General features: G+C 43.5%; 1 protein-coding gene across 1 annotated transcript; it reads right to left on the minus strand.

Moving 5' to 3' along the window:
* Positions 1-839: 839 nt before the first annotated feature.
* LOC311005889 (E3 ubiquitin-protein ligase TRIM35-like) lies at positions 840-2,288 on the minus strand (the record flags this gene model as incomplete). Its single annotated transcript, XM_083998497.1, has 2 exons — positions 840-1,439; positions 1,560-2,288. 2 exons carry the CDS (start codon positions 2,286-2,288, stop codon positions 840-842), a joined length of 1,329 nt encoding a protein of 442 aa, XP_083854623.1.
* Between the last annotated feature and the right edge of the window lie 12,660 nt (positions 2,289-14,948).

The following is a 14,948-nucleotide window of genomic DNA, read 5'->3' on the forward strand; positions in this document are numbered from 1 at the left end:
GTAATGTGCAATGCTGATTTATTGACTCTGTGATTTTATTATTTCTTTCTTTTTGTACAGAGTCTGCTTGTCATTGGCAGGTCTTGCTGTTCAGGTCATGTGACCTCCTACCTGCTCACACTGAGCAGCTGTCTGCAATTACCTACTTAATTGTGAACTGAGACTGACAAACATTTTCACTTTTGTCCTGACGAAGGCCAGTTTGGCTGAAACGCGTTGACTCGCTTTTAAATAGATTAGCCATGTACCAATAAAGGCATTTTAATTGGTCGTACCCTCACGAGTGCCTTGGTTTTCTGTCTGCAACCCTTTATGGATCTCCCCAACTGAAGAGCACCTGAGGGATACACTTTTCTACAACACCCAAGAAGCACTCCATGCACTGCGTTCCTGTCTGAATAAATTACTGTGTTACTATTTGTTGTAGAAGCAGGAGAAGTTTAAACATGAGGCAGAAATCAGAGCAAATGATTCAAAGTCAAGACAAAACTTTATTATGTTGATGTAAAACAGGAATAATGGAAAACTTCAGCTGTAATGATGAACTGACATGATGATGATTAAACATACAGTTATTGATGAACAAGGGTTTTTACATCTTCGTCTTCACAATTAAAAACAAAACCTAACGATGATGTTACATTTCTCCGTCTGAATCAAAACAGTGAAAAAGCAGTGAAACAGTTCAACAAACTAAACTAAAACAACGTTGCAACTATGACACTACATTTAATACTGAAGGTTGTAAAATTGTTTTGAATCACACACTCCAATCAAATCAGTAAATCTTCTCTGATGTCAGAGATGTCAGATCTGAGGAGCTATAAACATTTGGTGAATTAACATTTGCCGTCTTCAACCACAGCTGTACGTTGCGTATCGGTCGTAACGTTTGTGTTGACGTGCGGTCCGTCCTGCTCCACCGTCACCGTGATCTTCGACGGTATTATCTGCAGCGTGGAATCCATCGAGACCGAGAAGTATGGAACCACCTTCTCCTTGAATCTTCTTGAGGCGGAGTGTACGAGTTCACCGTCATTTTCGAGATCAGTGAAGTTCACCAGTCCTTCATCCAAGTCCACAGTCACCCGGACCCTCCCGTACCTCCTCCTGCACCCGCGCAGAGCGTAATTATCACTACCATCATCATCATCATCTGTCCTCCTTCCACACAAGCACCCAAATGTGCAAAATTTGCCATATCGACGCCCTGGGGTATCCAGCAGCTCTATCACACCGAACATCCAGTTTGCGCTATATCTAACGTCCACATCCCAGCTGTGAGTCCCTGAGCCGAACGCCTCAGAGCCCACGACGCTCGAGCCGAAGCGTCCAACTCTCTCCGGATTGTCGGGAGGTTTCTGTTTGCCTCTTGCTCTCAGACCGGTCAGATCTTCTGACGGGATGAGAAATGAATGAGCAGTGTTTGGGTCCAGAACCACAGGACTGTAGGAGACCATGTCCTTCATCTTGTTCCAGATGTTGAAGGCCAGGTTGCCCAGGTGTTTGGCCTGGTCTATCAGAGCTCCTCTGCTCATCTTTGGGCGGTAGTATTGGACACTTATGTAAGCGTCTCTGTATTTGTTAAAGAGTTCCATGCCTGTAGCTCTCAGCTCGTCCTCTGTGGCTCTGAATGGTTCTGAAAGAGCTTCCCACTCTCTGTCCACAGCCTCCAACTCCTCCTTCACCCTCTGACTCTTCTGCTCCTCTTCCTCCCTCAGTGCAGCCATCCTGGCCTCCTCTTCCTCCTCTAGAAACTGGTGAAGCTTCTTGAACTGCTCCTTAATCTGCCTCTCTGTGTCTCTGGCCTGGGCCTTAATGTGTTCTGCTGTTTGACCCAACTTCACTTTAAATTCTTCATAGCGCTTTAACTTTAACTCCAATCCCTCCTGAGCGCTCTCCTTGTATTCTAAAGCAGCTTCATCGATGGGTCTGAAACTGTAGTTCGCATATTCTTCTGAATCTCTGCAGATGAGACACATTGGCTCAGATCTGTCTATACAGAAGAGTTTGAGTTCCTTAGAGTGCAGACTGCAGAGAGGCTCTGAAGATCTCCGTCTTTTCTCCTTTAAGAAGCTCTCACACAGGTTCTTCAACGCCAGGTTACAAGGTGGACGTTTTCTTGAACATCTTCTCTTACAAACTGGACAGTCTGGGTTTTCTTTCTCTTTCCACCAGTTGTCCGCACATTCTTTACAGATGCTGTGGGTGCAGGACAGAAGAATAGGATCTCTGAAGAACTCCTTACAGACCGGACAGCGGAGACCCTCCTCTAATCTGGGAGCCATTTAGTCTCTGGTGCAGTGATCTGAAACACAGCAGACAGGAAGTGGAGTCAGGTAATGTCCATGAAAAACACAGTTATATCAGTGCAGCAGCTTCCTACCACCATCTTTAGCGTGTAACAGGTGTTTTGTCCATTGTGTTCAATGAGCAGCTCGCGTCTCTGCCCCGCGGATCTCAAGACAACATGCATGAACTTACTGCTGTGACTATAGCGGTTGAACTATCCCTTTAAAGAGGAACTAAGCAGGATTTCTCCCGTGGCTGTGCTACATTTTTACTTTAACCCTCCTGTTGTCCTCCGGGGTCAAGGAAGGAAGGAAGGAAGGACAAAGGGAAAGATGGGAGGAAAGAAGGAAGGGGGAAAAGGAAGGAAAGATGGAGCGAGGGAACAGATTCATTCAAGGAAGGAAGAAGAAGGAAGGGAGGGAAAAAAGGATTGTGGAAAGAAGGAAGGGAAAGGAAGTAAAGAAAGATGGATGGAGGGAACAGATGCATTCAAGGAAGGAAGAAGGGAAAGAAGGAAGGGGGAAAGGAAGGAAAGAAAGATGGAGGGAGGGAACAGATTCATTCAAGGAAGGAAGAAGAAGGAAGGGAGGGGAAAAGGATTGTGGAAAGAAGGAAGGGGAAAGGAAGTAAAGAAAGATGGATGGAGGGAACAGATGCATTCAAGGAAGGAAGAAGGGAAAGAAGGAAGGGGGAAAGGAAGGAAAGAAAGATGGAGGGAGGGAACAGATTCATTCAAGGAAGGAATAGGGGAAAGAAGGAAGGGGAAAAGGAAGGAAAGAAAGATGGAGATATAGGGAACAGATCAGGTCAATTGGATCAAGAAGAAGGGAGGACGAAGGGAGGGAAGGAAGGAAGGAAGGGAACAACAAATGCACATGGGCGAGAAGAGCGAGACCAGAACAGCAGAGTTCCCTTTAACAAACCAAGCTGATAAACACCGTCGTGATGATAACATGTGAACTCAGACCGGAGCTTCAGGTTTAAAAGTTGCTGCTTGTGGCTTCATGGCTTCTTGACCATAAGTCAATTAGTGTTGAGCTCATTTACATATTTAAAATTAATTTTCCAAGAAACTTGAAATACAGAAATGTTACTTTTCATGTATGCTTTCATTGTGTGAAGTGTGATTGTAGTAGGAGTAAAGGAAGAAAATAAGCCTATTCAGGTGTATTTTCGGCATATTCCATTAGTGTAAGGCTCATTTGCATATTCAAATTCATTTTCCAAGAAACTTGTAATACAAAAATTTTTACTTTTCATGGATACTTTCATTGTGTAAAGTTTCATTGTGGTAGGAGTAAAGGGAAAAAAGAAGCCTATTCGGGTGTATTTTGGGCATATTCCATTAGTGTAAGGCTCATTTGCATATTCAAATTCATTTTCAAAGAAACTTGTAATACAAAAAATGTTACATTTCATGGATACTTTCATTGTGTAAAGTTCCATTGTGATAGGAGTAAAGGGAAAAAATAGCCCCATTGGGGTGTATTGTTGTCTTCACCATAGACTTTTAATAATGATGTGAATTAAACATATTTCCCCAACTAGGATTTCTTAGGAATTTTAGTATGTTGTTCTAGACACCTCATAGAAATGATGTATGGTGAAAAACATTCTGTTACAATTAGTCTGTCGGAAAACGCTTTTTTGCCTGGAGCCCTGGACTATTCAGAGAGTTCAGCCCTCACACTGAGCTACGATGCTAAACTGGTGTAAACAATGAGAGAATGAACCGTCATGGCGAAAACGACGACATGTTTGACCTCGTTCAGTCTCATTCAGCGTCGGTTCGGCTTTTTCACCGCGTTTTATTTTAAACATAAACATGAACTCACCTCTCTCTCTGACTGGCTCCTCTCCTTCTGTTTACTTTCTGCTTCCTTGTTCTGCTGCTGCTGGGTTTGAATGGCGGCTCATCCAGCTTAGTGGAGCATTACCGCCACCTACCGCTTTCCTCTTCCTCCTCTCTGCTCTGCTTTTTATTCTTCCTCCTCTCTGCTCTGCTTTTTCCTTCCTCCTCAATATTTGACCACATTTGACCTCATCAGTTCGGCCTTTTTTTTTTACCGCGTTGTAACCAGAGATACTATAGAGTACTCAACCACTTGAGTAAGAGTACAAATACTACTGGTCAAAATGTACTCCGTTACAAGTAAAAGTAGCTCAGTCGACATGTTACTCCAGTAAGAGTAAAAAAGTACATGCTTTTAAATGTACTTTAAAGCAGAAGTGAGTGATATATTTGTGTTAATATAAGTCTTAAATAGTTATATCTTCCGACAGCAATCACTTACATAGAGTGTTTGGACTGAAACACGGGTCTGTCAGTCCCTCTGCTCTGCTCTGAGCCGAAGAGAAAACATTTATCGTATCCTACAGTTTTTATCCAATGAGGAGAGAGAACGGCATGCAGGGCTGTGTGTGCAGCCAAGGAACGCCGTGAATGTGGTGACGTAGGGACGAGGACTGTTATGGTGCGTTCAAGGAAACTCGTATTTTTCCGACCGTGAAGTGGTACCAGTTCGATCTGGTACGAGTTCACCGGTCGGAAGTTACGAGTGGCCGTTATAGTGACTTTCACAGGTAAAACAGGTCGGAAAAACACGAGTGGGTAGCCTGAAACGCTACAAAGTCGTAAGTTGTGACTTGAAGCTGTAATTTACGATTTCAAAAGCCTGCCTGGAACGCAGCATTAGCGAAAACGACCGGATCACTCACTTCTGCTTTAAGTAAAAAATAAGAGTACGAGTAAATTTCTTATTTTTCACATCAATGAATTACTATCATTTTTTCTAAATTAATTTAAGAACCTTTTAACTCTTGATTCTGAGAATTAACTCTTTGAAACCAGGGGTTAGGGTTTCCTTCTTTGACAAACAGCTTGTGTCCAACAGTATTTTAGAAGAAAAAAAAAGAAGAAAAAAAAAGAGCAGACCTGAAAGTAACCAGTACTTTTCAGACTTTCTAGAAATTAACTCGAGTAAAAGTAAAAATATTTGTCTTGGAAATGTATTCAAGTAAGAGTAATAAGTACCAAAGAAATCTAATACTCAAGTAAAGTACAAATCCTCTGGATATGTACTTAAGTAGCTACAGTACTCAAGTAAATGTACTCCATTACTGTCCACCACTGGTTGTAATGTGCGGGCCGGCCCAAGCCTCCATGGGGAACTAAGCAACATTTTTATTTTGGGGCCCTCTCTAGTACTGCCAATAATACTGATTATTGATCATTTACACACCTACTATAAATTTACTCTTACTTTTTTTATTTTTCAAATATAACAAACAAAAGATATTATATTATTATTATTATTATATTATATAGCCTACAATTCATACATGAGACAGTCAAGTTTAGTTCCTGTCTATTAAAAAAAACAACCAGGGTACACTTATGTAACTTTTCTAATCTGGCATTACAAATCATCCTCCTAGCCTTACATGTTTTTACATCTGGGAGCTAAATCTGGTGTAGCTAACCATCTTTTCATTTTTTTCCCCCTTTAAATGATTAATGTAATTGCACATTGTCCCTTATTAAACTAATAAACTAAACTAAACTAAACCCATCTATGGTTTGTAAATTCAGTTTATACTGTAGTAGCTACAGCCTGGGGTTGATTTAGGATTTAATATTCAAAGTGATACAGCACTAAGTGGCTGATCATCATCATGATCAGTCTCCATGACAACCTGTATTAAGTCATTTAGGCTCCGGTCTGAAGATCAGACTGGACCTTCAGGAGAGAAACAGATGTGAATAAATGACTGTGTTATTATTGGTTGTAGAAGCAGGAGAAGTTTAAACATGAGGCAGAAATCAGAGCAAATGATTCAAAGTCAAGACAAACTTTTATTATGATGAAGTAAAACAGGAATAATGGAAAACTTCAGCTGTAATGATGAACTGACATATTTACTGTCCATACTGGATCATCTTCATCAGATCAACTGGACGTCTGTTAACGATCAGCTGATTAAACACAGTTATTGATGAACAAGGGTTTTTACATCTTCGTCTTCACAATTAAAAACAAAACCTAACGATGATGTTACATTTCTCCGTCTGAATCAAAACAGTGAAAAAGCTGTGAAACAGTTCAACAAACTGCAACTATGACACTACATTTAATATTGAAGGTTGTAAAACAGTTTTGAAAGACAAACTTAACTTGAAACTTTACAAATCAGGAAAACACTCGTCACTGATGTCAGAGATGTGACATCTTTGACTGAGAAACATTTGGAGAATTAACATTTGCCGTCTTCACTACAGCTGTACGCAGAGGCGGTCCTGGCTAGTTTTACGCCCTGGGCCAACCATCCCTTGGCGCCCCTTAAAGGGATAGTTCACCCAAATTTCCCTCATGATCTCCTCCCCCTCATGTGGACTAAGGGCTGGGAGAAGTTTCAGAGTCCTCCGTGGCTTCTCTGAGTTACAGGGGGTCTCGGCGTAGCAGTGCATGTCCATATGACGGTTGCAAATGGATAGCAACTGTCTTCGTAACAAAAAGACACACCAAAAAACATCCAAATACCTCCATGCTGCTCGTATGTAATGTCCCTCTTGTATTGAAGCCCCAACATGCGACCCTGGTTCGTCCAAATTGGACGAACCGGGAATAGAAGCTTCCGCTACAAAACAAGCTTGAAATATAGACTTTTATTTTATTTTTTTTTCGGGACAATTTTGCATTTCGGGGCTTCAATACAAGAGGGACATTACATACGAGCAGCATGGAGGTATTTGGATGTTTTTTGGTGTGTCTTTTTGTTACGAAGACAGTTGGTATCCATTTGCAACCGTCATATGGACATGCACTGCTACGCCGAGACCCGAGGGGGAGGAGATAATGAGTGCAATTGCAATTTTGGGTGAACTATTCCTTAACTTGAAGCGGAAATAAGCGGTAGTCTAGAAAACTAGACTTACCGCCGTGAGTTTTTTTTCTTCTTTTTTCTTTTGGAGAGCGTTTGTGCGCCGTTACAAGGATTGCGCCCCGGGCGGTCGCCCACATTGCCCGTAGGCGGCTGCACGTTGTGTGGTTGTGTGTTGACGTGCGGTTGTGTGTTGACGTGCGGTTGTGTGTTGACGTGCGGTCCGTCCTGCTCCACTGTCACCGTGATCTTCCACGGTACTATCTGCAGTGGAAAATCAGGCCCGGTGGCGAAGAATGGAGCCACCTGTCCACAGAATACTTCATGTGTGACGTCGTCTATGAGTTCATCAGTATAGGGATCAGTTAACGTCACCAGGCTTTCATCCTGGACCACAGTCACCCTGATCCTCTCGTACTTCTTCTTCTTCTTCTTCTTCTTCAAGTCTCCCACTTCATCAGATTCGAGTATCCCCCCCCAGTGTCCCGCCCTCGTGTCATGCTCTACCACACCCAACGCCCAGAATCCGTCACTTCCAACCTCGACATCCCAGCTGTGAGTCCCGGGGCCGAGCGGCTCAGAGCCCACGACGCCCGTTAACATGTTGTATCTCTCTGGATTGTTAGGAAGCTGCTGTTTGTCTCCTCCATAGCTCAGACCGGTCAGATCTTCAGACGGGATGAGATCTGGATAAGCAGTGTTTGGGTCCAGAACCACAGGACTGTAGGAGACCATGTCCTTCATCTTGTTCCAGATGTTGAAGGCCAGGTTGCCCAGATGTTTGGCCTGGTCTATCAGAGCTCCTCTGCTCATCATTGGGCAGTATTGTTCGGCTTTCAGGTAAATTTTGTATTTGTTAAAGAGTTCCATGCCTGTAGCTCTCAGCTCGTCCTCTGTGTCTCTGAGTGATTCTGAAAGAGCTTCCCACTCTCTGTCCAGAGCCTCCAACTCCTCCTTCACCCTCTGACTCTTCTGCTCCTCTTCCTCCCTCAGTGCAGCCATCCTGGCCTCCTCTTCCTCCTCTAGAAACTGGTGAAGCTTCTTGAACTGCTCCTTAATCTGCCTCTCTGTGTCTCTGGCCTGGACCTTAATGTGTTCTGCTGATAGTTTAATTTGCCCTCTAACGCGTTCATAGACCTCTGTCTTGCGGTTCATGGACTCCTGAAATCTCTTCTTGCATTCTAAAGCAGCTTCATCGATGGGTCTGAAAATACAGTATGGATATCTACCTGAATCTCTGCAGACGAGACACACTGGCTCATATATGTCTGTACAGAAGAGTTTGAGTTCCTCAGAGTGCAGACTGCAGAGAGGCTTTGAAGATCTCTGTCTTTTCTCCTTTAAGAAGCTCTCACACAGGTTCTTCAGCACCAGGTTACAAGGTGGACGTTTTCTGGAACATTGTGTCTTACAAACTGGACAGTCTGGGTTTTCTTTCTCTTTCCACCAGTTGTCCACACATTCTCTACAGAAGCTGTGGCCGCACGGCAGAAGAACAGGATCTCTGAAGACCTCGGTACAGACCGGACAGCGGAGTACCTCCTCTGATCTGGGAGCCATTTAGTCTCTGGTACAGTGATCTGAAACACAGCAGACAGGAAGTGGAGTCAGGTGGTTGATTCTCTGAATACTGCACAGTTTCAGCTGCTCATTTTTACAGTATTTTTAAAGTAGCGTTACATTTTTTGCATTGATTTTTTAATATTTGTTAATATAATAATATTCCTGACCTCTTTAACCAAAGGGGCAAAAAACGCGACTAAAATTGATGCAGGCAAACGGGAGTTACACCATGGCTACCCGGCGCTAGCGCTAGCCACAACGCTAAACTATGGGGGCAATTATTTCAACCACAGCAAACACTCAGAAAACTGACTGAAAACTTTTGCATGTAGTCACTCACCTCAGATAGCCGAACTCTGAAACATCCCAGAAAGACATTACTATCCCATCACAGAGCGCCTGCTCTCCCCGCCACAGAAACTAACACTTTGTCCTTGTTGTGATGATTTCTTTACTAAAATAAATGGCCGAGCAGTGGTGATGTCCAGAATATCTCAGACCGTTAATTTTTGTAGGGAGGGAAAAGGAAAAAGTGTGCTATCTGAGGTGAGTGGCTACATGCAAAAACACAAAGTTTCTACTGTTTCTACTCTGCACTATATGAGTTCAGTGGTGTCTCTAAGGATTCCAGTCATGTACCAGAGATATCTGATTGTTTTCTGAGTGTTTGTTGTGGTTGAAAGAATTGCCCCCATGGGTTAGCATGTCGCTAGCGCCTGGCAGAGCGATATCGCTCTGGCGCCGGGTAGCCATGGTGTAACTCTGGTTTGACTGCATCAATTTAATCACGTTTTTTGCTTCAACCAACACTGGGTGACCATCAGGACAACGATTTAGGGGTAAAAAAGAAAAGAAAAAAAGACCGGACCGTAATTCTCCTTTAAGTTAGGGGGCCACTGTGCTCTTTGTAAATAAAGTTAATCTGGAGCCCAAATCATCAATAAAAGCTGTTTGGGGGAAAAAGAAAAACATTACAGGTATGTTACAGGTATCAATCTCTGTTTTGGAGACACTGGTACAGTTGTCTCTTTTTAACTTTATACTAATTCTATTTTTGATATTAGTGGTGTAAATTTCTATTTCTATGTTTTAGCTTTTTTATTGTCTGTGTTGTGTGTCTGTTGTTGTGATGTATTATGTCTTCTGTTGTGTTTTTGCTATGGACCCAGAGTCCGAAATAAAGAAATATATATATTATATTACAATTTCATGATTTCCTAAAGTCGTATGACGCTACATGCCTTGGCTAATCAAGGATTTTTTTGGCTACTTTTAGACAAAATCTTCAGCCCTGTAACAAAAAACACTGCGAGGGGAATGGGGATTAAATCGTTGTTATAGGGTTGGTAACCTAAAGCCTAAAGCTAAAGCACCGAGCTGTATGCAACACAGTGGTTTCAGTGCAGCAGCTTCCTACTCTTTTTACAGTCTATGCTGTTTGAGAAACACTGGTCTAGCAGCCCCTACAGAACGGGACAAACAGCCCAACAGCAAAATGACACTACAACAAACTAAAACTCTGGTAAACTCTGGTGTAAACAACGAGAGAAACCGGTGTTGTGGCCCTACTGGTTTCAAGTTAACTGGTTGCAGATGCAGATGTTTTGCGCTCCCTGAGCAGATTCGTCACAAATTCACAAACATACACAACATATTACCAGCGAGTTTCAAGCCACAATTCACATCTACCGCGGCGAATATGCTGCTGTGAGTGAGCACTAACAGTTACGTACCAGCCACATGGGAAAAAAAATAAAGTGGAGAAAAAATAATCTTCACATATTTGCGTGGGTCGGGACTCGATCTCGCTTCAGCAAAACCAATTACACCACTAACCACCTGTCTAGCTCTGTGAGCCACTCAAGCTCACAGGTGCCAGCCGCTTCACTGGATATCAGTCAATTACGTCACTACAGGTAACGTTTTGACTCGAGCTGACCTGAAACAACTGGTTACCATCGGTTTGCCTTTGAAATACACGGACAATGCCTCGGTGTATTGTTCTTTTTCCTCCAGTCTAATCAACACATTCAGCGCTACACTTCTCTCCGCACAACGCTACGCACCACAACAAAGCCTGTCGTGTTGAGAAAGTGATGAACTAGCTCGGAAATACTGTCAAAATACGCTCAACAATATGTAAACAAAAGCGAAACACTTGAGCCACTGCATGTGTACATGGTTGAAAAGTACTACTTGCATTTAATCACATTACTGTATTGCGAATGTTTTGTGTACTTACATTTCTTTACACTTCTCTACAGATCTTATAAAACGCACAACGTATTTATTGGCGTGCATTAAAAGAAATGTTCACTTCAAGTCGCCGTGGTTCGCGGAAGAGGTGATGTTAACCTCTGCTGTTTCTGCCTTGTGGCTATGATGCGTTCAAGGGAACAGGGCAGCGTCGGACGGATTCACAGAAAAAACTGACAAACTAAACAGTTTTGGGTCCATGGCGATCTAAATGGCAAGAAAATTATCAATCTCTATTTGAACATTAGTCCAGAATGATTTTCTGTCATAGATATGTCAGTTTTTTTTGTGAATGTCAAACTAGTTTTAATGAAAAGTATACCTTTACAAAGGGCAATGATAAAATATGTCGACACACGAAATCTAAATTTCAAACAATCGACTCACGTCCGACGCTGCCCTGTTCCCTTGAACGCATCAGACAGAAACAGGTAGACTCAGAGCTAACTTCACCTCCTCCTCGACCACGGCGACTTGAAGTGAACATTTCTTTTAATGCACGCCAATAAATACGTTGTGCGTTTTATAAGATCTGTAGAGAAGTGTAAAGAAATGTAAGTACACAAAACATTCGCAATACAGTAATGTGATTAAATGCAAGTAGTACTTTTCAACCATGTACACATGCAGTGGCTCAAGTGTTTCGCTTTTGTTTACATATTGTTGAGCGTATTTTGACAGTATTTCCGAGCTAGTTCATCACTTTCTCAACACGACAGGCTTTGTTGTGGTGCGTAGCGTTGTGCGGAGAGAAGTGTAGCGCTGAATGTGTTGATTAGACTGGAGGAAAAAGAACAATACACCGAGGCATTGTCCGTGTATTTCAAAGGCAAACCGATGGTAACCAGTTGTTTCAGGTCAGCTCGAGTCAAAACGTTACCTGTAGTGACGTAATTGACTGATATGCAGTGAAGCGGCTGGCACCTGTGAGCTTGAGTGGCTCACAGAGCTAGACAGGTGGTTAGTGGTGTAATTGGTTTTGCTGAAGCGAGATCGAGTCCCGACCCACGCAAATATGTGAAGATTATTTTTTCTCCACTTTATTTTTTTCCCCATGTGGCTGGTACGTAACTGTTAGTGCTCACTCACAGCAGCATATTCGCCGCGGTAGATGTGAATTGTGGCTTGAAACTCGCTGGTAATATGTTGTGTATGTTTGTGAATTTGTGACGAATCTGCTCAGGGAGCGCAAAACATCTGCAGCTGTAACCAGTTAACTTGAAACCAGTAGGGCCACAACACCGTCATGGCGACAAACGACGACATGTCACGTCTGAGCTGCTGTTCACCGTCACATTCACATATCTATGGTTTTATTCAAACATGAACTCACCGCCGGTTTTCTGTCTGTCTGGCTCCTCTCCTTCTGTTTGAGTCCTTCTTCTCGGGGTTTTGTCTCCTCTTTGCTCTACTTTCTCCTCTGTCTTTTGCTGCTGCTGCTGCTGCTGCTTGTTGTTGTGTCGCCTCTTCTCTCTCTCCGTTTTTCAGATTTACCGCCGCTTCGTGACGTGACGTGACGTGACGTAACGTGACGTGACGTGGGGACGTTCCCGCCCACACTCTACGTCATCACGAAGCGGCGGTAAATCTGAAAAACGGCAGAACCATAATAACAGTCAAGCACAGAAGAACAACAAGACAGAGGAGAAAGTAGAGCAAAGAGGAGGCGAAACCCCGAGAAGAAGGACTGAAACAGAAGGAGAAGAGCCAGAAAGACAGTCAACCAGCGGTGAGTTCATGTTTGAATGAATAAAACGAGGTAAAAACCCCGAAGCTCCGCTGAATGTGACGGTGAACAGCAGCTCAGAGAGACATGTCGTCGTTTGTCGCCATGACGGTTTCTCTCCTTGTTTACACCATAGAGTCTATGGTGTAAACCTTCTTTTTACAGTCTATGGCATAGACTGTAAAAAGAAGGTTTACACCAGAGTTTAGCGCTGTTGCTGTTGTTGTAGTGTCATTTGCAGGGTATCCGCAGGGTCGTGAAAAGTATTAAAAGGTAATAAATCAATTTTGGGGAAATTAAGACCCGTAAAAAGTATTAAAAAGTCTTTTCACGACTCTATAAAGTCTTAAATATTGAAGGTATTTTTTTCTGAATTAGCTGTCCAAGAGTTTGAGTTGTAAAAAACATTGTAAAAGTGTGTGAATTTATTTGGTTTATTAAAAAACAAAGATGAACCGGTTCATGAAAAAGAAAAGAAGATTGTTGTTTTTGTTTTTTTGAGAGTTGAGCAATGTTATTTTTGATCAACTTTGCCTTTGATTTATTATCGGCCATTTATTTGTGTAAAGAAATCATCACAACAAGGACAAAGTGTTAGTTTCTCTCTGTGATGGGATAGTAATGTCTTTCTGGGATGTTTCAGAGTTGGGCTATCTGAGGTGAGTGGCTACATGCAAAAACACAAAGTTTCTACTGTTTCTACTCTGCACTATATGAGTTCAGTGGTGTCTCTAAGGATTCCAGTCATGTACCAGAGATATTTGATTGTGTTTGTTGTAACCTGTGTGAGAGCTTCTTAAAGGAGAAAAGACAGAGATCTTCAAAGCCTCTCTGCAGTCGTCACTCTGAGGAACTCAAACTCTTCTGTATAAACAGATGTGAGCCAGTGTGTCTCGTCTGCAGAGATTCAGATGGATATAGATACTGTATTTTCAGACCCATCGATGAAGCTGCTTTAGAATACAAGAAGATAGTTCAGGAGTCCTTGAACGGCAAGATAGAGTGGTATGAATGCGTTAGAGGGCAAATTAAACGATCAGCAGAACACATTAAGGTCCAGGCCAGAGACACAGAGAGGCAGATTAAGGAGCAGTTCAAGAAGCTTCACCAGTTTCTAGAGGAGGAAGAGGAGGCCAGGATGGCTGCACTGAGGGAGGAAGAGGAGCAGAAGAGTCAGAGGGCAAAGGAGGAGTTGGAGGCTCTGGACAGAGAGTGGGAAGCTCTTTCAGAACCATTCAGAGCCACAGAGGACGAGCTGAGAGATGCAAACACAGAACTCCTTCACAAATACTACGAAGCTTACATGAGAGTCGGAGAATACCTCCCAGTTATGTACAGAGGAGCTCTGATAGACCAGGCCAAACACCTGGGCAACCTGGCCTTCAACATCTGGAACAAGATGAAGGACATGGTCTCCTACAGTCCTGTGGTTCTGGACCCAAACTCTGCTCATCCAGGACTCATCCTGTCTGAAGATCTGAGCCGACTGACCATCGGAGACAAACAGCAGCTTCCTGAGAGTCCAGGGCGATACGACATGTTAACGGGCGTCGTGGGCTCCGAGGCGTTCGGCTCGGGGACTCACAGCTGGGATGTGGAGGTCGGAAGTGACGGATTCTGGATGTTGGGTGTGGAAGGAGAGCATGTCGTGAGGGCAGGACGCATGGGGCTCGGACCTTGCAGACTCGGGTTAGATGGGGGCGTTTACAGAATGTTCTCAGGGATGACAAGGGAATCTTGTAGAGCGGGAGAAGCTCTGGACTTGAAGAAGAAGTACGAGAGGATCAGGGTGACTGTGAACGTGGATGGAGGACTGGTGACGTTCACTGATCCCGATACCGATGAACTCATACACTCCGCCTCAGACAGCTACTTTGGGGAGGACAGATTCTGGGGGAAGGTGGTTCCACTCTTCGCCACCGGGCCTGATTTTCCACTGCAGATAGTACCATGGAAGATCACGGTGACGGTGGAGCAGGACGGACCGCACGTCAACACACAACCGCACGTCAACACACAACCGCACGTCAACACACAACCACACAACGTGCAGCCGGCTACGGGCAACGTGGGCGACCGCCCGGGGCGCAATCCTTGTAACGGCGCACAAACGCTGTCCAAAAGAAAAAAAAAGAAAAAAAACTTGCGGCGGTAAGTCTAGTTTTCTAGACTACCGCTCATTTCCACGTCAAGTTAAGGGATAGTTCACCCAACATTGCAATTGCACTCA

The sequence above is a fragment of the Trachurus trachurus genome (genome assembly GCF_905171665.1).
Source record: "Trachurus trachurus genome assembly, chromosome: 22".
Classification (NCBI taxonomy): Eukaryota; Metazoa; Chordata; class Actinopteri; order Carangiformes; family Carangidae; genus Trachurus; species Trachurus trachurus.